The sequence below is a fragment of the Anomaloglossus baeobatrachus genome, chromosome 2 (genome assembly GCF_048569485.1).
Source record: "Anomaloglossus baeobatrachus isolate aAnoBae1 chromosome 2, aAnoBae1.hap1, whole genome shotgun sequence".
NCBI lineage: Eukaryota > Metazoa > Chordata > Amphibia > Anura > Aromobatidae > Anomaloglossus > Anomaloglossus baeobatrachus.
This window is the reverse complement of record NC_134354.1, coordinates 629,848,080-629,870,860: the sequence shown is the minus strand read 5'-3', so window position 1 is coordinate 629,870,860 and position 22,781 is coordinate 629,848,080. Positions and strand designations below refer to the sequence as shown.

General features: G+C 40.0%; 1 protein-coding gene across 1 annotated transcript in view; it reads left to right on the top strand.

Moving 5' to 3' along the window:
* The first annotated feature begins 438 nt into the window (after window positions 1-438).
* The window catches only part of SIAH3 (siah E3 ubiquitin protein ligase family member 3), a 175,488-nt gene continuing 153,145 nt past the window's right edge, over window positions 439-22,781 (top strand). The window contains exon 1 of the mRNA XM_075336881.1: window positions 439-789. Within this exon, the coding sequence (XP_075192996.1) occupies window positions 655-789 (135 nt within the window). The 5' untranslated portion in view covers window positions 439-654. The remainder of the gene's footprint in view (window positions 790-22,781) is intronic.

Below are 22,781 nucleotides of genomic sequence, written 5' to 3'. Positions count from 1 at the left end.
GCCTTGCCTTGCCTTCCTTGCCTTGCCTTCCTTCCCTTGCCTTCCTTGCCTTGCCTTCCTTGCCTTGCCTGTGCATTCTTCAGCACCAGACACTGGCAGGTCATCTTGAAGATCACACCAGTGGCAGTGTATGTAAATCTTATTTAACAGCGTCTATAGAATTCCCATCCCACACATTACTAGGACCATAGCAGCTGCTTGCAGGAGGGTAAAGCTGCTCTCTAACTTTCACTGACTTCTTTATGGTTGATTTTTTTCTTCTGCTGATGCTAAAGAGAGCTGAGAGAGAGAAGAGAGTCAATTAATGAATGAAGACATTAAGCAATCAATTCCTGCAGCCTGTGTGTAGCGCTGCTCCGTAATGGGAAGATGAATGTGATGCGCTGATGTATGGTGATGTGTGGAGTGCATTCCCCAGCTCTACCTCTATTCATCAGGGGCTCAGTAGGGGGAGGCCTCTGTGATTGGCTGCCTCTATCCTCCAGGATGGCATTCCTGCTCTCCCCATTGGTCAGCACACTGCTGCAAGATCCGAAGCATCTTATTTTGATGATAAATATGAAGGCATGCTAGGCGGCAGAGTGTATGCTCGCACCAGGCTGCCTGCTCCGGGACTGACGGGCTCCTGTGCACACGGCAGGGAACTAAGTTGTGATGCTTTTCTTTACTCAGTGCTTTGGGGCAGTGTTAGATCTTATTCACCTGAGGTTTCAGCATTACCAGGCAAAGAGAGTCTTCTCCTCAGCCGGACAGCTGGTGTGTGTGGTCACCCCAACACAAGGCTCACAGGTGAGTCCCCTGCCCCTCCGGGCTCTCCCGTCTGCTCCATCCATTCCTGCTCCTGTGCCGCTGTGTTATGTAAGGAGGGGTTTTTCAGAGCATTCATAATAGGATTCATAATTTAATTTGCATGTAAACTACAACTGCCGGCAATGGGCTCAGTCTGGGAAAGCAATTACTTTAAGGGTCTTTGATGTGAAGGAGAGAGGACGGTTACATTGTCCCTAAAGGTGCAAACTGCTGATGGGGCCACCTTATACCAGGGGCAGCACGGTGCCTCAGATTAGGGTCAGAAGTTACAGCCGCTGGATGGGATACACATTCTGCAGATACAGTTACTGTGTAGATACAGCACCAATTACCTATATAGTCAGGACAATGTAAGGACATCTCCATACTGCCAGGACAGCTGTGCTCAACTGGTGATTGCATCTGATAGTACTCACCTAAACTGATACTAATAATATTATATACTGTTACCATATTATGTACTGGATAGTAGCTGGGAACAGAGGCAGAAGTAGACGGGAGGCTGGTAATAGCGCTGTCCATGGCTGGTAATAGCGCTGTCCATGGCTGGTAATAGCGCTGTCCATGGCTGGTAATAGCGCTGTCCATGGCTGGTAATAGCGCTGTCCATGGCTGGTAATAGCGCTGTCCATGGCTGGTAATAGCGCTGTCCATGGCTGGTAATAGCGCTGTCCATGGCTGGTAATAGCGCTGTCCATGGCTGGTAATAGCGCTGTCCATGGCTGGTAATAGCGCTGTCCATGGCTGGTAATAGCGCTGTCCATGGCTGGTAATAGCGCTGTCCATGGCTGGTGGTGCTGAAACAGAGCAGAAATCAGCCAGAAGTAAAGCACAGGAGAAATGCCCCAACTTCTCTCCTGTGTACCACATGTATAATCACTCTGATTTGTCTGTCTATTATTTATCTATCTATCTATCCCTCTATCTATCTATCTAGCTATCTATCTATCTATCCCTCTATCTATCCATTATCTATCTATCCATCTATCCTTCTATCTATCTATCCATCTATCCCTCTATCCATTATCTATCTATCTATCTATCTATCTATCTATCTATCTATCTATCTCTATCCCTCTATCCATTATCTATCTATCCATCTATCCCTCTATCCATTATCTATCTATCTATCTATCTATCCATCTATCTATCTATCTATCTATCCATCTATCCCTCTATCCATTATCTATCTATCTATATCCATCTATCCCTCTATCTATCCATTATCTATCTATCCATCTATCCCTCTATCCATTATCTATCTATCTATCTATCTATCTATCTATCTATCTATCTATCCATTATGTATCTATCTATCCATTATCTATCTATATATCTATCTCTCCATCATTTATCTATGTATGTATTTATCATCTGTCATCTATCTATGTATCTCTCTGTTTATCTAAATGTCTATTTGCCTATCTATCTATCTATCTATCTATATATCTATTAATCTATCTGTCTATTATTTATTTATTCATGTATATATCCATCTATCTATGTACTTGTTTGTCTCTCTATCCATTTATCTGTCTATCTATACGTCTATTTGGCTATCTGTCTATATATCTTCCCATCCATCTATCTAGCAATTTATCTATCTGTCTATTATCTCTCTATCTATCTATATATGTATGTATGTATCTATCTAAGAGCAAAATTGTGGCTTCATGTGCTCGTTTTGCTTTCATAGACTAATAGAACCTGAAGTTATCATTTGCTAGGTCAGTGATTCAGGTACATCTGAGTGAAGAGAAGGTTTATATTGTTACACTTAATATTACTATGTGGGCAACCATGGGGATCACAGCAATTAAAACAAGACATCAAAAGAGGATCAAGAAGTCCAAAAACAAGTGGACACTCTGATAAAAATCCAAGCAATCCACTTGGCTTCATAAATCATTCATGCATTCATGGCAGAATAAGGAAGCTATGTGGTTTCTTCACCTACTCTGGGAACCTGTCAATTTCTATCTATTAATGTGACTATGTGTAAACTATTTCCATTTATTGCAACTTATATATGCCGAGCGGTTTCATATAGTATAGTATATAAGTATTCTGTATGAAACACATGCCAATGGCTGACTGTGTAAATCTTCATTGCTGATTAAGCTTTTAGCTAAGTTGAGTCCTGACATAACAGGATCTAACTGTGCTGTATTATGTAGATATAAACAAAACATTTCATGGCTTCCACTGTTCGGTTGTATGGATGAAATCAGCAACAGTTTTGATTCTGTGTATGAGTATAATAAATGGTGAAGCCATTGCAGAAGTCTGTATCAGCACCTTCACTGCTATATATATCTCATTCTGTAGTTTAGTAAGCGCCCAATGTGTGGGAAGCAGGTAGAGATGTAAACAAAGAGATGTGGGATGAAGAAATGTGCTCCAATCAGTCCGCAATAAAGAGCTGCTCTGACAGATCCTTTTTGTTCGGGGCCTTGAAACAGTCTATTAGATGTGATTTTCTGGAATTAAAAGCTTTAAATTGCTTGATGTTCTCATGCACCATATCCTAATTATGGAATTTTGTCCATTGCTAGAATTTGTTTAAGTAAATGAATCTGCATGAGCCTAAAACACTACAGAGCCACTTAATCATGCAATTCCCAGCCTTATATTCATTCCATTCAATAGGCTAATATGGATTGCGATTCTTTTACCTATATAACTATGGGAATGTAAAAGCATCCATGGCAACTGATTACACTTTTTATATTTGTTCATTCAGGTTTAATAGGTTCAACCTATTAAACCTGAATGAACAAATATGAAGAAATTAAATTTTCTGAGGCATGTCTGTCTTTAAAGTATTTCTACACATACCAAGAACTTGGGTCAATGAAAACTTACTGAGCTGCTTGATAAAAAATAGTTATAGTCACTGAGATATATCAGATATGTTCACTGCTGATTCATACTTTATCCTTGAACATAAAACATAGACAATGTCTTTGTGAGCTTTTTCAGGAGTTTCTCACACCATGAATTATAAACTATTTCCAAAGACACATGGATAAATAATTTTATTAATCGGCATGCACATCTTACAACTTTCCACCTAGTTTGCAATTTCTAAATGCATCTAAAATAAAATGTAAAAAATTAAGCAACTTTACTAATAGTCTTCACTCTTTTCCATATTTGTTATGTCACATTGCAATACTACCTACTTGGCCTGTTGCCAGATAGTCCAGCATATTCATGAGCTCTGTATAACTGTTAGATCTGCAGCAGAGAAAACATTGATTTATCAAAATGACAGCAAACAACTCAGTAAGTGATACATCGCTGGAATCAGGGTCTCTGTCTCTATCTTATGCTGCTCTCAGATGGGCAAACAAAAAACTGGTGACATATTCCCTTTAAGGAAGTCACCCCTGATTAATGCTTGCTTGTTTTCAGGCAGATTCTCTTTAACTATGTATTATGTCTTGTGAACTTTTATTGTGTTTGGTAGGATTACTTTAAAGGAAACCTGTCTCAAGTAAAAATGCTATTAACCTGCAGATATAGGGTTAATCTGCAGGTTAACACTAGAAGTCCCAGGAATTTCAAGCTCCATAGGGTTCCAATGATAGAAATGTTAAATGACCCCCCTCTGGGACTTCTAGTGTTAATTGCGTTATAAACCTGCCTGGCATCAGCACATTAAACCTTGCTGCTGGGAGGAAATTAACTTTAATCCTCCTGGCAGTATTTGGGTTTCAGTCACAAGGGCAGAATCAACGTGAGTTCAGTCACCGCTGTCTGTATGTAGAGCGGAAGCTGTAACCACACTCCTGCACTGACTGAAATCCTGAGTCTAATGCTGAGAGGCTGTCAGTCAGTGCCGAGGAGCGCAATTAGAGCCTCCTGTCATGTCTCAGGACTCAATCCGATGACCTTTTGTTGTGTGGTCAGTTTCCTTCCCTGCTGAACCACAGCCTGGTCAGTTTCTGTTCCCCTGCTGATGGTTCTTTTATCCTTGCTTCTTCTTTGGCTTGCAGATAGTCAGGTGTTATCACTTTTCTATTTTCTCTCTGTCCTATCCCATCCTGGGTGGAACTATTTATACTCACCTTTCACCAGCTTTCAGTGCTGGCTATATTCCTAGATAGTTGGTTGTTTGGAATCCCAGCTGTTTAGCTAAGTGTATCTTTCTGACTGATCTTTATTGCTTTTTGCTGCGGTTTGTTTGTGTGTTTCCCTTCCCAGCATTCTTTCCTTTCTGTCACGTTTTGGATTAGGAGGTTTCCTCATAATTTGTAGTTTTTTGGGTTTCTTCTATTTTCTTCCATCTTTTCTGTATGACTGAGTGAACATGATTTTAGCCTTGTGTCTTATCCTCTGCTTTTGTGCACTTCCTTTATGGTTACTGTTGATTTGTGTTACACTTTTTTTATAGATGAGCGTGTAATTAAGGACACTTAGGCTCAACCAATGTTGAGTGGGGGTGCTGTTGCGTAATTTTAGGGTGTCAACCACCGCTGTTAGGCAGGGACAAATCAGGGTCTGATTTAGGACTTGTGGTCTGAATAGGTACCTGTAGATTGTAGGGTTCATACCTCTCCTGGTTGGTCCACCCCATGAGAGTGATAGAGCTCAGTCATAACACAAAGCGGTGACTAAACTCACACCGACGCCACCCCCGTGACTGAAGCCCGAATGCTGCCGGGAAGATTGACGTTAATTTCTTCACATTAGCGTGGTTCGATGTGCAAGCACCGGACAGGCTTCAAATGCAATTAGCCTTCAGATTAACCCCATATCTGCATTTTAATAAAGTTTTTTTTATGTGACCCAGCTCTTTTTAATTCTTTTAGGTCTGTAAAAAGAGCCCATTGTGAAGAATAGGCAGTCTATGCTTCTTTCGAGAATGTAAAAAAATCTATATTATAAAAAGACTGGAATAAAAAGTTAAAAATTAAAAGGTTGCACAGGTTAAAGAGGTTTATTCACTTTATTTTAATAAATATTTTGGTTACATGATTTTGTGGAAGTTACTAAAATATAAGAATTACAGGTTCTCCTCTAGCACTTGTGCTCCTCACCCTCCTATTTTCAAAATGTCAGCTGACGGAGAAACGTATGACCTGAACTGCCCATCTACCTCCTTTAATAAAAAAAATACTGAACATGGGTGGAGGCTGATGAACAGGTCTGGTCACTTGCTCCTTCTTTAGCAGCCAACTTAAGAATATGTTGAGAACTTCACAGAGAGTAAAGGAAGAAGGTGTTCACTTGCTGCGCCAAAGAGATCACTCCAGCAGATGTTCAGATTAATGTCACTTTATTAATCATATGGGTCAACGCGTTTCCGGAGCCTCTGCTCCCTTCATCAGGACCATCAAGAACAAGAAACATCAAATAGAGATTTGATGTTTCTTGTTCTTGATGGTCCTGATGAAGGGAGCAGAGGCTCCGGAAACGCGTTGACCCATATGATTAATAAAGTGACATTAATCTGAACATCTGCTGGAGTGATCTCTTTGGCGCAGCAAGTGAACACCTTCTTCCTTTACTCTCTGTGATCTGCTGTCTGCTGGTGGCTGCTGCCTGGGATCCGCAAATACATGCTTTCATAGTAGTTGTGGCTTTCACAACTACATTTGGTGAGTACCTTGACTCCCCCCTCCCCACCCCTTACATATTGGGGTAAAACCCTATGTGCGCTTGTTTTTCCACAGTCTTCTCCACGTATGTTGAGAACTTGAAATACTTAGCTCTTTTAGAAAGTGTCGCAAACTCATGTGGTCAACATATTTATTAAAATAACAATAAAGTGGATGACTCTCTTAAACGCAACAGTCTCTTGATATATACCTTTTATTGCAATCTTTTCCTAATATATTGTAGATTGTTTTTACTCCTGCTAAAAACACAGACTGCTTATTATTCACTATACTCTCCTTTTATAGACATAAGACCATTAAAATAGGTTGTCAACAACGCAATTAGCCCCTTCTTTCAGTTGAAACCAGAAGTTTACATACACTATCTAAAAAGAAACATCTGCATGTTTTTCTCACTATCTGACATGAAATCAGAATAAACCTTTCCCGTTATAGGTTGAATAGGAACCAAAATGATTTATATTTGGCAAATAATAGCAGAATAATGAGAGAGAGAATATTTTCAGGCATTTGTATTTCTTTCTGCAAAGTCAAAAGTTTACATACACTAAGGCGGGCTTTGCACGTTGCGACATCGCAAGCCGATGCTGCGATGTCGCACGCGATAGTCCCCACCCCCGTTGCAGCAGCGATATCTTGTGATAGCAGCCGTAGCGAACATTATCGCTATGGCAGCTTCACATGGACTCACCTGCCTTGCGACGTCGATCTGGCCGGCGACCCGCCTCCTTATTAAGGGGGCGGGTTGTGCAGCGTCATAGCGACGTAATATGGCAGGCGGCCAATAGAAGCGGAGGGGTGGAGATGAGCGGGGCGTAAACATCCCGCCCACATCTGTCCTTCCGCATAGCCGGCGTGAGCTGCAGGACGCAGGTAGGAGATGTTCCTCGCTCCTGCGGCTTCACACACAGCGATATGTGCTGCTGCAGGAACGAGGAACAACATCGTACCTGTAGCAGTCGCGTAATTATGGAATTCACAGACACTACACCGATGATATGATTATGATGATTTTGCACTCGTTAATCGTATCATCTAGGATTTACACACTACGATGTCGAGTGCGACACCGGAAGTGCGTCACTTTCGACATGACCCCACCGACATCGCACCTGCGATGTCGTTGTGTGCAAAGTGCCCCTAAGAGTACTATGCCTTTAAACTATTTGGGAAAGCCCATATGATGAGGTCACGTCTTTGGAAGCTTTTAAATTATTTCTGGTTTATTGGCAACATTTGACTTAATGAGAAACACACCTGTGGATGTATTGTAATGCACACTTGAAACACACTGCTTCTTTGTGTAGCATGATGGGAAATTAAAAAGAAATCAGCCAAGACCTCAGAAGAAGAATTGTGGATTTGCACAAGTCTGGTTCCTCCTTGGTGCAATGTCCAGATACCTCAAGGTGCCTCTTTCATCTGTACAAACAATTATATGCAAGTACAAACAAGATGGTAATGTGAAGCCATCATACCACTGAGGAAGGCGACGGGTTCTATGTACCAGAGATGAATGTGCATATCAACCCAAAAACAAAAGACCTTGTGAAGATGATGGTGGAAGCTGGTAAGATTGTGTCATTATCCACAGTGAAAGGAGTACTGTATCAACATGGGCTGAAAGGCCACTCTGCCAGGAAGAAGCCATTACTCTAAAAGAAGCAGAATCAAGTCAGATTAATGTTTGCAAATGCACACTGGAACAAAGGCATTAATTATTGGAGTCATGTCCTGTGGTCTGACTAAACTATTTGGCAAAAATGACCATCGTTACGTTTGGAAGAAAAAAGGGAAAAACTTTGAAGCCTAATAACACCATCCCAACTGTGAAACATGGGGGTTGCAGCATCATGCTGTGGGGTTGCTGTGCAGCAGGTGGAATTGGTACACTACACAAAATAGATGGCATCGTGAGGAAAGAAGATTATGTGGCAATACTGAAACAACATCTCAAGACATTAGCCAGAAACTTATAGCTTAGGCGGAAATGGGTCTTCCAAATTGACAATGACCTGAAGCATACTGTCAAACTGGTTACAAAGTAACTTAAAAGTAACAAAGTCAATGTTTTGAAGTGGCCATCTCAAAGCCCTGATCGCAATCCTATTGAAAATGTGCATATTATATATGCAGTACAGACCAAAAGTTTGGACACACCTTCTCATTCAAAGAATTTTCTTTATTTTCATGACTCAAAAAATTGTAGATTCCCATTGCAGGCATCAAAACTAGGAATTAACACAGGTGGAATGAAATACTTAACAAAAAAGTGTGAAACAAATGAAAAGTTGTCTTATATTCCAGGTTCTTCAAAATAGCCACCTTTTGCTTTGATTACTGCTTTGCACACTCTTGGCATTCTCTTGATGAGTTTCAAGAGGTAGTCACAGTAGATGGTCTTCCAACAGTCTTGAATGAGTTCCCAGAGATGCTTAGCAATTGTTGGCCCTTTTGCCTTCACTCTGTGGTCCAGCTCACCCCAAACAATCCCAATTAGGTTCAGGTCTGGTGACTGGAGGCAAGGTGATCTAGCGTAGCACCTCATCACTCTCCTTCTTAGTCAAATAGCCCTTAGACAGCCTGGAGGTGTGTTTGGGGTCATTGTCCTGTTGAAAAATAAATGATGGTCCACTAAACGCAAACCGGATGGAATAGCATGCCACTGTAAGATGCTGTGGTAGCCATGCTGGTTCAGTATGCCTTCAATTTTGAATAAATCCCCAACAGTGTCACCAGCAAAGCACCCCCACACCATCATACCTCCTCCTCCATGCTTCACGGTGGGAACCAGGCATGTAGAATCCATCCGTTCACCTTTTCTGTGTCGCACAAAGACACGGTGGTTGGATCCCAAGATCTCAAATTTGGACTCATCAGACCAAAGCACAGATTTCCACTGGTCTAATGTCCATTCCTTATGTTCTTTAGCCCAAACAAGTCTCTTCTGCTTGTTGCCTGTTCTTAGCAGTAGTTTCCTAGCAGCTATTTTACCATGAAGGCATAATGCACAAATTATCCTCTTAACAGTTGTTCTAGAGATGTGTCTGCTGCTAGAACTCTGTGAGGCATTGACCTGGTCTCTAATCTGAGCTGCTGTTAAGATGCGATTTCTGAGGCTGGTGACTCGGATAAACTTATCCTCCGCAGCAGAGGTGACTCTTGGTCTTCCTTTCCTGGGGCGGTCCTCATGTGTGCCAGTTTCTTTGTAGCGTTTGATGGTTTTAGCCACTGCACTTGGGGACACTTTCAAAGTTTTCCCAATTTTTCGGACTGACTGACCTTCATTTCTTAAAGTAATGATGGCCACTTGTTTTTCTTTATTTAGCTGCTTTTTTCTTTCCGTAATACAAATTCTAACAGTCTATTCAGTAGGACTATCAGCTGTGTATCCAACCAGACGTCTGCACAACACAACTGATGGTCCCAACCACATATATAAGGCAAGAAATCCCACTTATTAAACCTGACAGGGCACACCTGTGAAGTAAAAACCATTTCCGGTGACTACCTCTTGAAGCTTATCAAGAGAATGCCAAGACTGTGCAAAGCAGTAATCAAAGCAAAAGGTGGCTACATTGAAGAACCTAGAATATAAGACATATTTTCAGTTGTTTCACAATTTTTTGTTAATTAATTCATCACATGTGTTAATTCATAGTTTTGATGCCTTCAATGTGAATCTACAATTTCCAGAGTCATGAAAATAAAGAAAAATCTTTGAATGAGAAGGTGTGTCCAAACATTTGGTCTGTACTGTATAAATATATAAATAAATAAAATACGGGTCAGTTAGCTTTATTATCTTCATAATGAAAGGCCTAAAAAATAGAATTTATTGCCAGAAACCAACAACAAGACTTTATTGACGATAGATCATGGTTAAATAACCCCTTTGACTTTTTTGACTGAGTAACAAAAGTATGTTGGATATCGCTCATCTGGAGTTCAGCACTTCCACATAAAGAACATTTTAGATAAGTTATTGACCTTTTGATATAACTCCGGGATAGCTGACTGGATTTTCTGTTGGCTTTAGGATTGATATCTGTGTTCTTGTTAATGGTGTGCATTGTAAATAAAAGTTAGTTACAGGCAATGTACCACAGGTTTTTGGTCTGGATAAATAAAATACAATTTAGTAAGTAAGGTACAGTATATAGCAAAAACTGAGTAAAGTTTTGTGAATATATTTTTACATTGTTTCATGGGATAACACTAAATACAGTTAGGTCCAGAAATATTTGGACAGTGACACAATTTTCGCGAGTTGGGCTCTGCATGCCACCACATTGGATTTGAAATGAAATCTCGACAACAGAATTCAAGTGCAGATTGTAATGTTTAATTTGAAGGTTTGAACAAAAATATCTGATTGAAATTGTAGGAATTGTACACATTTCTTTACAAACACTCCACATTTTAGGAGGTCAAAAGTAATTGGACAAATAAACCAAACCCAAATAAAATATTTTTATTTTCAATATTTTGTTGCGAATCCTTTGGAGGCGATCACTGCCTTAAATCTGGAACCCATGGACATCACCAAATGCTGGGTTTCCTCCTTCTTAATGCTTTGCCAGGCCTTTACAGCCGCAGCCTTCAGGTCTTGCTTGTTTGTGGGTCTTTCCGTCTTAAGTCTGGATTTGAGCAAGTGAAATGCATGCTCAATTGGGTTAAGATCTGGTGATTGACTTGGCCATTGCAGAATGTTCCACTTTTTTGCACTCATGAACTCCTGGGTAGCTTTGGCTGTATGCTTGGGGTCATTGTCCATCTGTACTATGAAGCGCCGTCCGATCAACTTTGCGGCATTTGGCTGAATCTGGGCTGAAAGTATATCCCGGTACACTTCAGAATTAATCCGGCTACTCTTGTCTGCTGTTATGTCATCAATAAAAACAAGTGACCCAGTGCCATTGAAAGCCATGCATGCCCATGCCATCACGTTGCCTCCACCATGTTTTACAGAGGATGTGGTGTGCCTTGGATCATGTGCTGTTCCCTTTCTTCACCAAACTTTTTTCTTCCCATCATTCTGGTACAGGTTGATCTTTGTCTCATCTGTCCATAGAATACTTTTCCAGAACTGAGCTGGCTTCATGAGGTGTTTTTCAGCAAATTTAACTCTGGCCTGTCTATTTTTGGAATTGATGAATGGTTTGCATCTAGATGTGAACCCTTTGTATTTACTTTCATGGAGTCTTCTCTTTACTGTTGACTTAGAGACAGATACACCTACTTCACTGAGAGTGTTCTGGACTTCAGTTGATGTTGTGAACGGGTTCTTCTTCACCAAAGAAAGTATGCGGCGATCATCCACCACTGTTGTCATTCGTGGATGCCCAGGCCTTTTTGAGTTCCCAAGCTCACCAGTCAATTCCTTTTTTCTCAGAATGTACCCGACTGTTGATTTTGCTAATCCAAGCATGTCTGCTATCTCTCTGATGGATTTTTTCTTTTTTTTCAGCCTCAGGATGTTCTGCTTCACCTCAATTGAGAGTTCCTTAGACCGCATGTTGTCTGGTCACAGCAGCAGCTTCCAAATGCAAAACCACACACCTGTAATCAACCCCAGACCTTTTAACTACTTCATTGATTACAGGTTAACGAGGGAGACGCCTTCAGAGTTAATTGCAGCCCTTAGAGTCCCTTGTCCAATTACTTTTGGTCCCTTGAAAAAGAGGAGGCTATGCATTACAGAGCTATGATTCCTAAACCCTTTCTCCGATTTGGATGTGAAAACTCTCATATTGCAGCTGGGAGTGTGCACTTTCAACCCATATTATATATATAATTGTATTTTTGAACATGTTTTTGTAAACAGCTAAAACAACAAAACTTGTGTCACTGTCCAAATATTTCTGGACCTAACTGTATATGACACTTTGTTGCAATGTAAAGTAGTGAGTGTACAACTTGTATAAGGCCCGTTTCACACATCCAGCATTTCGCTGGATTGCCGGATTCAGCGCACTCCAGTACAGTGTAATACAGTCAATGGCATTGCGGCACCTCCGGTCACATGCTGTCATGTGACCGGAGCATGTGACCAGAGCTTGTCGTGATGCCATTGTACAGTATTGACACTGTACTGGAGTGTGCCAGATCCGGCAATCCGGCGAAATGCCGGATGTGTGAAACTACCCTAACAGAGTAAATTTGGAGTGCCCTCTAAATTACTAACTAAAAACTATTTTATTTATCCTGAAGGAAAGAAAGAAAAGGAAAAGGGGATACAATTGAAACCAAAAGAAAATCAACAGTTTAAATTTGGGGGTCAGAAGTAGCTTTTAGGAGAGAATATAAGAAGCAACATTAGAAAATTGTGTTTTACTACTTAGCAATAGTTGAATTGCAATAGCCTGTGATAAACATATATTTTGTAACATAGAACTAATATAACAAAACTATTAAACATAATAATAATAATAATAATAATAATAATAATTATAGAGGACTAGATGGACTAGGTGGTCTTTTTCTGCCATCAATATTTGTAGGTTTCAAATATGGCATGTAGCACAATAAGGAAGCAGAGAGCTCCCTTATCAGTCTTTGTAGATAGCAGTTGTTATTGAAGTTAATGACACTTTATTAGCATGCTGCCGAAATTATTATGGCCACCAAACCTTGTAAACACTTTTTTTTAAACACCTATAATTCAGTTAAGTAAAAAGCACAGCAGGAATACAGGCACAACATATTCCAAGGCTGGAGACATTATTGTATGTGTTACTTTAAAATATAGTTTAATTCTGCAGAGTAGACCCTAATGCATCTGTGTCAGGGGGACTTATGTGAGCGAGCTAATGGCATGCAGTGAATGGTTTAAAATGTCAAGGTTCTGTCACAGAGTGCTCTCATTAATCATATACTGATGCTTTTATCTTGTAAGGTTTTCACAATTCACTATACTGTATGATAAACTAATGTACATTATTTGGAGATATTCCATATATTTAACAGCTTTCTGACCTTGAACGATAAGAGGTTCAGGCACTGAAAGCGTTAAGAGGACATTATTATCCTATAGAGAGTGACTAGACATGAACGATAGTGAGAAGGCCTCATAACCCAGAAGTATATGCTTCTAAACAGGGATATGTGTTCTAAATTTACCAGAATAATTGTAAATTTCTCAAAAAGGGATTTTTCTCTATGCTATGGGCTTAGATTTGCTGACCACTGTTGTTTAATAGCCTGTTTAGTCTTGCCGACCACAGTTCTATGGCCAACAAGAGATTGGTAATATCATAGTTCTGTTCATAAAGAATACAGGGTGAATCACTCATACTTTACCTGGAAAAATTGCCGTCACTTCTAAAAGAGGCAATCTATCATACTGAAATTTCAACTTTGTTCCATGAGAAACTGATGATTTAAAGCAGGGTTCCCCAACTCCAGTCCTCAAGGGCCGCCAACAGTGCATGTTTTCAGGATTTCCTTAGCATTGCATGGGTGTTGGAATCATCAACTGTGCAGGTGATTAAATTATCACATGTGCAATACTAAGGAAATCCTGAAAACATGCACTGTTGGCGGTCCTTGAGGACTGGAATTGGGGACCCATGATTTAAAGCATGTGTTGAAACTGTCCACCGTTCGCAACCAAGCCTGCCTGCACTCCGTTCCATATTATTGAATGTATGCCACAGGACGTCTAGGGTCATAGCCTGAATTTCTCGCTGTTATGTTCTCCTGGAGTGCTTGTAGTGTTCATGGCTTTTTAGTGTACACTTGACCTTTCGAAAGGCATTTTCAGATGCCCTCCATCATGCCTATCCAGTAATATTCTTGTACATTCCATCTTATTCACAGTTTGATGGCAGATTTCAACCTCCAAACTTCTTTAGAAACTCACTTTGGCTCCTCTTTAAGGACTCAGTTTTTCAATAAGTTTTCACAATGAAATCGCTTCTCCAAACTGTATCTGTACATTGCTAACAAATGAGGAAGGAATTCGGCAAGAGTGAAATGCAAGCACCATGCATAAATCATTGAGGAAGGACACATGTCTGAAACATGTCTGTGTGTACACAGACCAGGCATCTCGGGGATGATTGTGTCATGAATTTGTTTTTATCCCTCGTGCACCAGTGATTGTACATCTTTTTAAAAGAATTTTGAAATAAAATTGATTTTAGAAGAGCGGACGCCGGAGAATTTTCCTTATATCACCAAGCATAAACTACTGACGGGCAGAAAGGAGGGCAACAAGTTTATGTCGTAGGGGAGATGACCAGCAGGATGACAAGTCGGTAAGACCAATTAGCGAGGAAATGTTTGTTGTCGCTAAAGTTCATTGTACTCTCACTTTTTATGAACCAAATTATGTACAGTCCAAATTTCAGTACAGTCAACCATCTCTTAGAAGTTATTAGAAGTTATTAGAATTAGAAGTTACAGCAATATTTCAGGTAAAGTAGCAAGTGACTCACCCTGTAAAAGGTTATCAGCAGCACATCAGCTGTTTACACAGCGGGTTAAGATGCGGAGTAATGTATTTGGTGTAAGGTGCACCACAGCTTGTTATCATTTAGTTGAGCTGTGGTGTCATGGCTCAGTCTGGTCCAGTCCAACTCTAGCTTTACCATTCTGACAGAGCTTGTGGAAACTGTTAGGAAAATGTGTAAAGTAGCAACAGTTCCATTCTAGTTGAACATTTTGTGACTTATCAATGTGTTTTCCTCCAGATTTCTTGTGAAATGACTTTGATGATTCTGAGCCAGATGCAACATACTAAACAATCTGTATGCAATAAACTGGATTCTCCACTTTGTTTCAGAAAATAGGATGACACCTACCGTTCAATTTATAAACTCAAGCTGTTATCAAACAGAGTGGATTTCTTATTATTGTTCTAATGTCATCGTAACTGGGTAATATATAAGAAAACTTATTCAATATATAGTTTAAAAGCTGAGCAAAGGATCATGTAACGTCATTAGAAAAAGTGTTATGATCCGGAACCATGGAAGATCCCAATAGATTGGTGACAAGAACATTGGCAACTAATCTGGCTGCCATCCCCTTACTAACCATCAACACTAGAAGTAGCTGAGGGGTGTACTAACATCCTATGCACCCAGCCGGAGAACTAGCTATCCTAAAGGAAAGAAGGATGAATAACTCTCTGCCTCAGAAATAGACTGCAAAAGGTATAGCAAGCCCCCCACATTCAAAGACTACGGTGACATAGGAAAATACAATACACATATGGATGATAGGATTAGCAAAGATGAGGCCCCACTGACTAAATAGGAAAGGATAGGAAAGGGGCTGATGGTGGCCAGAGAAAAACCCTACAAAAACCCAAATACCTGATAGCACAAAAAAGTCCTCAGATTGCACGATCTGAACTCCGTCCTATATCAGGCGCTCTTGTCAAACCAATGAACAGAAAACAGGAACATTAAAAATTCAAGAAGCAACAAACACATGGACTTATAGGAGCAAAACTCCAAACATAGCTGCAGGGAGCTTCCCAGGTAAGCAACAGAGAAGGAAGATTCCTGCATGCAAGTAAACTGAAAATAACCACAATAATTGACAACCCCAGATAAGAACAAAAGAACAAAAACAACATAAGAAAGAACCAAACATTAATCTGGGGAAGATGTGGTCAGAAGCAAGATGAAAAGGCTGGTAAGCTACAGGGCAATGATAACCGGCTCAGACTGCCAGAAGACCAAGGTTTAAATAGGCAGGGAGTTAGCAATGGAAACACCCATTGCTCCAGCACACCAGGTCTCTGTCCAAACCATTCCTGGCCACAAGAGGGAGCCTCACAGCAGCAAAAGCATAACTGGGGATCAAGTGACTTTCGGGAATTACATCTTCTGGGATAGATAGCTGGAACAGAAAGCACTTTCAATTACAGCATGGATGATTGGTTTTGAAACTGACCACTACCAACATTATTATCATAATACACAGCAAAACAGCGTATATCACAGTATAAAAATATATCTTCCAACCTCTGTCCAACATCTCCTTCCTCACTACTATCACAGTACTGAGACGACAAGTTCCTCAAAAGACAACAATGGGCAGATTTAACAATACCATTTAATTTCTTAGAAAATGTAAAGTTAACATTTGTCTTAAAATGCCCCAGATTTATCATAGTGGTTCATGTAAGATAAATTTGCATAATCATTATCCTCCACATTCTCCATACTTTTCTTCATTGTGGTGACCCCCACAGGCCTTGAACAGCCTGCACTTGCACAGACTCAGGGAATTTAGGTGATAATAGATAAGTTTTCTTTTCAGTTGTATTTTCAAATTTTAGCGTTGATAAGAGATATCATTTAACGAAGGTCTCACAGCTGTCATTTAAACAAGACTCAACAGGAAGCCAAAAACATGGATGAATGAAGCCCCCCATTCTCTCCCCAAAATCCAACAGCAAAGCCTTATTAAACCAAACCCATAGGCAGATAAATGTTTCTCTGCTGCATTCAGAACTCAAACAATTCTTAGCCATAAAAAAGGACAGAATTAGAAATTAAAGCTGTGTTGTCGAGATGAGAAGATCAAGTTTGAGTTGAATTTACTGAAATTTGCAGTTTTAGGTGAAATGGAACATTTTGAGATTCGATTTGCATTTGAATAAATTTAAAAAAAGTAGCCCAACACCATTCTCACACTGTTGAAGCATCATATAGCGGAATAACGTTAATTTCTTTTGTCACACAGGTTTGCTCATAATGCTCTCCAGCTGTGACATCTAGTGGATTCTCATACCTTGTACCATGATGGTTAGTACCTGGGCCATAACAGATCAGCGGTTCCCTGGGGAACACAGTTTGTACAGCAGAGTCACTTTTCCATCTCCAGAGACACTGGACAAGTCTCTCTTTCCTGTAGAGTGTAAGCTCTTATGGTCTGGAGGGTCCTCTCTCTCTCTCTCTCTCTCTCTCTTTCTCTCGTATGTAGAGTAGAAGCTCTTATGATGGTTAATGAGGTCCTCTCTTTCTCTCCTGTAGAGTATAAACTCTTATGGTCTGGAGGGTCCTTTCTCTCTATCTGTTTCTCTATCCCCTGTACAGTGTAAGCTCTTTTGGTCTGTAGGGTGTTCTCTCTAAATCTCTCTTGCCTGGAGAGTGGAAGCTTTTGTGGTGTGGAGGTTCCTCTCTCTCTGTCTCTCTCAACTGTAGATTGGAAGTTCTTATGGTTAATGAGGTCCTCTCTCTCCTGTAGAGTCAAAGCTCTTATGGTCTGGAAGGTTTTCTCTCTATATCTCTCTCATCTGTAGAGTAGAAGCTGTTATGGTCTGGAGGGTCCTCTCTCTCTATCTCTCTCGCCAATAGAGTAGATGCTCTTATGGTTAATGAAGTTCTTTCTTCCCTGTGGACTGTGAGCTCTTATCGTTTGGAGAGTCCTCTCTCTCTCTCTCAACTTCTCTCTCTCATGTAGTGTAAGCTCTTATTCAACCCCTGGCAAAAATTATGGAATCACCTGGCTCTGAGGATGTTCATTCAGTTGTTTACTTTTGTTTAAAAAAAGCTGATCAAAGTCAAAACTAAAGTCAGTTCAAGTGGCAACTTTCTGGCTTTAAGAAACAATAAAAAAAATAATCATGAAAACATAATGTGCTAGCCAGTAGCAGTTACTTTTCAAGACCAAACAGGTGGAAAAATTATTGAATCACTCAATTCTGAAGAAAAAATTATGGAATCATGAAAAGCAAACAAACAAAAGAACACTCCAATACATCACAAATATTTTATTGCAGCACCTCTGGCTTTTATAACAGCTTGCGGTCTCTGAGGCATGGACTTAATGAGTGACAAACTGTACTCCTCATCAATCTGGCTCCAATTTTCTCTGATTCCTGTTTCCAGATCAGCTTTGCAGGTTGGAGGCTTGTCATGGACCATTTTCTTCAACTTCCATCAAAGATTTTCAATTGGATTGAGATCCGGACTATTTGCAGGCCATGTCATTGAACTTATGTGTCTTCTTTCAAGGAATGTTTTCACAGCTTTTGCTCTATGGTAGGATGGATTATCATCTTGATAAATGATTTCATCATTCCCAAACATCATTTCAATTGATGGGATAAGAAAAGTGTCCAAAATTTCAATGTAAACTTGGGCATTTATTGAAGATGTATTGACAGCCATCTCCCCAGTGCCTTTACCTGACATGCAGCCCCATATCATCAATGACTGTGGAAATTGACATGTTCTCTTCAGGCAGTCAACTTTTTATTGTTTATCTTTTCTGTATGTAAATCCCATTTCTTTTAGGTGGTTTCTTTTACAGTTCGGTCACAGACATTGACTCCAGTTTCCTCCCATTTGTTTTGTTGTGCATTTCCTGTTTTGGAGACTTATTGCTGTAAGTTTCTTGTCTTGACGCTTTCATGTCTTCCTTGGTCTACCAGTATGTTTGCCTTTAACAACCTTCCCATGTTGTTTGTATTTGTTCCAGATTTTAGACACAGCTGACTGTGAACAATCAACATCTTTTGCAACATTGTGTGATGATTTGCCCTCTTTTAAGAGTTTGATAATCCTCTCTTTTGTTTCAATTGACATCTCTCATGTTGGAGCCATGATTCATGTCAGTCCATTTGGTGCAACAGCTCTCTAAGGTGTGATCACTAATTTTTAGATGAAGACTAATGAGCAGATCTTATTTGATGCAGGTGTTAGTTTTGGGAATGAAAATTTACAGGGAGATTCCATATTTTTTATCTCATAATTGAATGATTCCATAATTTTTCCCCCTGTTTGGTCTTGAATAGTAACTGTTACTGGCTAGCACATTATGTTTTCATGATTTTCTTTAGTGTTTCTTAAAGCCAGAAAGTTGCCATTTGAAATTACTTTAGTTTTGTGCCATGTCTTTGATCTGCTTTTTTTTGTAAACAAGAGTAAACAACTGAATGAACATCCTCAGAGCCAGGTGATTCCATAATTTTTGCCAGGGGTTGTAGATAATGAGGTTCTCACTTTCTTTCTCCTGTAGAATGTGTAAGGTTTTGTGATCAGCAAGATCCTCTTTCTCTCTCTCTCTCTCTCTCTCTCTCTCTCTCCCTTTTTCTCTCCTGTAGATTGTCAGCTCTTATGGTCAACAAGTTTCCGACTCTCTCCTCTCCCCCATGTGTATTATCTAAGGTATTTTCCAAGGCAGAATTCATTACCTCAAATCAAACTTTTGAGTAACATTTGTGACAGTCAGCGAATTTGCATTTTAAAAAATATTTTTTTTTATTCTAAACAATTTCAAACATTTCCTGTTCTGTTTGTATGTAAAAATGGTTGTGTGTTGTATATATGGAATATCCATTAAAAGGCTTTCCAGTAAAAGAGCAAATGCCAAATGCAAATGTTTACAGTATATTAGGTTGCTGGTTACTTTATAGCTGTCAGGAATAAATTGAGAAAATGTTACAATATATCTTATTTAATTTTTGCTAAGGAGGCCATATACCATATTCTTGATGTAATGTTTTTATGGATAATAAATGATTCCTTTGCACATTTGGAAAAAAAAGTCTCCTCTATAAAAGCATTTAGCAGATTCTTCTGATATTGATCCAGTCTTTACTGGGAAACCACATTAGATAGGTCACTTTCCATTTCTCACTTATCCCCAATCATTATAGTTCTGGTATTATAGGCTTTCTTCTCACTTCCTATAAAGAAATACATGCAACATTTCAGTATTGCTGATGCCATCAATTCACTTATTGATGTTCTATTCTAGACTTCTTTTAGCATAACACAAGAAATGTAGGAAACATATAGGACATTCCAGTAAAGTATGATGTAATGTTTAGTGTATTACAGTAAGTGGTAAGGAATATCTAATCGGGTTTTTCTGCTTTATAGTTAGTCCTTTTTATGATAGAAGACATCAAGGTTAAGTATTTGTAACAATTGTAAGACTATTTAACCCTAGAACGCATACCTGGGGCCTCGCAGGCCTGCCAGGTTACTTGTTTTCTATTTTCTGTAAAAGTACTTTAGTTTGAATTTTGAAAGTCTAGGTAATCCTCAGGTATTTAGTTGTTAGTAATTTCCAGTTATTCATATATTTTTATGTTATAGACATGTCGGTATAACAACCTTTCTTTGGGACTACCCCATATTCACGCACCTGGGGCCTTTTAGGCCTGTTTACAATTATCATGGAATAACGCAAAAAAAATACTTTTCAAAGTTTATTGCAAAGTAAGGATGCATTCCCATTAGCGCTGGGGTCCGCCAGGACGGGATTCCGTAATGGATATGACCTCCTGGTAACTCCAGCTAAGGCTGCCGGAATGGCAGGATTCCGCCAGCCTAAGCTGGGGTCACCAGGAGGTCAGATCCATTACGGATCCCCTCTTGGCGGACCCCAGCGCTACTGGGAATGCATCCTTACTTTGCAATTGTAAAATAAATTTTGAAAAGTATTTTTATTTGAGTTATTCCGTATTATTGGCACACAGGCCTAAAAGGCCCCAGGTGCGTGAATATGGGGTAGACCCAAAAAAAGGTTGTTATACCGAAATGCCTATAACATAAAAATATATGAACAACTGGAAATTACTAACAACTATATACCTGAGGAATACCTAGAGTTTCAAAAATCTAACTAAAGTAATTTTACAGAAAATAGAAAACAGGTAACCTGGCAGGCCTGCGAGGCCCCAGGTATGCGTCCGCCAGCCTTAGCTGGGGTCACCAGGAGGTCAGATCCATTACGGAATCCCATCCTGGCGGACCTCAGCGCTAGTGGGAATGCATCCTTACTTTGCAATAAACTTTGAAAATTATTTTTTTTTAGTTATTCCATGATAATTGTAAACAGGCCTAAAAGGCCCCAGGTGCGTGAATGTGTAGATTTCTATGGGTATGCGTTCTAGGGTTAATATGGTTAGTACATGGGTTGTCCATAAAAAAGGCCGGGTAGATATGAAAATAATCATTGTTTAAAGAGAACATGGCATAAATTTTTGCTCCTACTTTATTGTTGCTTCTCCCCTGAGTAAAAAGGCCCATATCTCTGGAACTGTATGATGAATTCAAAAAAGAAAATGGAATACGCAGGGAAAATTGGGAATAAAACAATAGCAAACACTGGCCACTTTGAGCTTTTGAAGCCCCAATGGCTCAGGTTCTGCCTTTCCTTTTCAACTCAAAAATCCTTGTTAACAGTGTTACAGTGATGACATCACATCTACAAGTCATGACTTCTGCAGCAAGCCACTTGACTTAAAGGGATTATCCAAGACCTATTTTTTTCTTCCTTGGGGTTAAGCACTTATTAGGAGGTAGTTGCCAACTACTGTGTTTTTCCAAAAATAAGCTCTCCCCCAAAAATAAGCCCTAGCAGGGATTTTCAGCATTTTTGGAGCAAGGCTTAAATATAAGCCCTCCCCGGAAAATAAGCCCTAGTCGCGGATCAATAATGAAGTGTCCATGCAGCTAAAAAGTTACAGATACTGCTGGACACTTCATTATAGACAGCGGGCACCCTGTAATCACACTCACTTAACGCTGACCGTTCTGAGCTGGGAGAGATTCTTGCATGGCATAACAAGCAGGTAGTTAGAAACTAGCTACAGATGAGTGCTGTGCCCATGAAATAAATATTAACACCCAGATAATGCCTTTAACAGAAATGCCAAGGTAAATAGTACATCAGTGCCACTGCAGGCCACTCAACAAAGAACTGTAGGAAGTAATGATGGGTGAACTCGAACTGTAAAGTTCAGTGTCCGTACTGAACACATAGTGTTCATGCACACGATCCCGAACACAAGTTTTCTTGGGAAACCCGTGTTACAGTTCGGGTCCAGTTCGGGTCCAGGGGCTATAAAAAAATGCACATTATTAAAAAAATTACGATTACACTTACTGCTCCTGTGACGTGTCCTGCAGACCCGCTCAGTCGCTGTCTCCCTGCCGCTTCTACTTACGGATCCAATCATTTACTTCCAGCGGTATTCACTGCACTGCTCATCTCTCGGCTCGGCAGTCTTCTGCTTTTTTCGGTCATGTTCATGGTGACATCAGGGTTCACCTGAGTCCATGGCTTAGCCATGGACTCGATTGAACTTTGACTGTCACTGTCAGTGTCAGCCTGCTTCTTGCTCTGTAGAGACACTTGTCTCGCTGACATTGCTCTCCCTGATGGCGGTGGCACACTGGCTAATAAAGGGTTTTGGGCAAGCTTTATATTATCAGCTGGTACTAAGCCCGAAATTCATGGTGTCACGCCAAATTGGGCATGGCTACCATGAATTTCTAGTAAACTGTAAAAAAAATACAACCCATATTTTTTTTTTATTAGAAATAAAAAAAAGTCTCACATCGGTATCACCCAGAATGGCCGCAC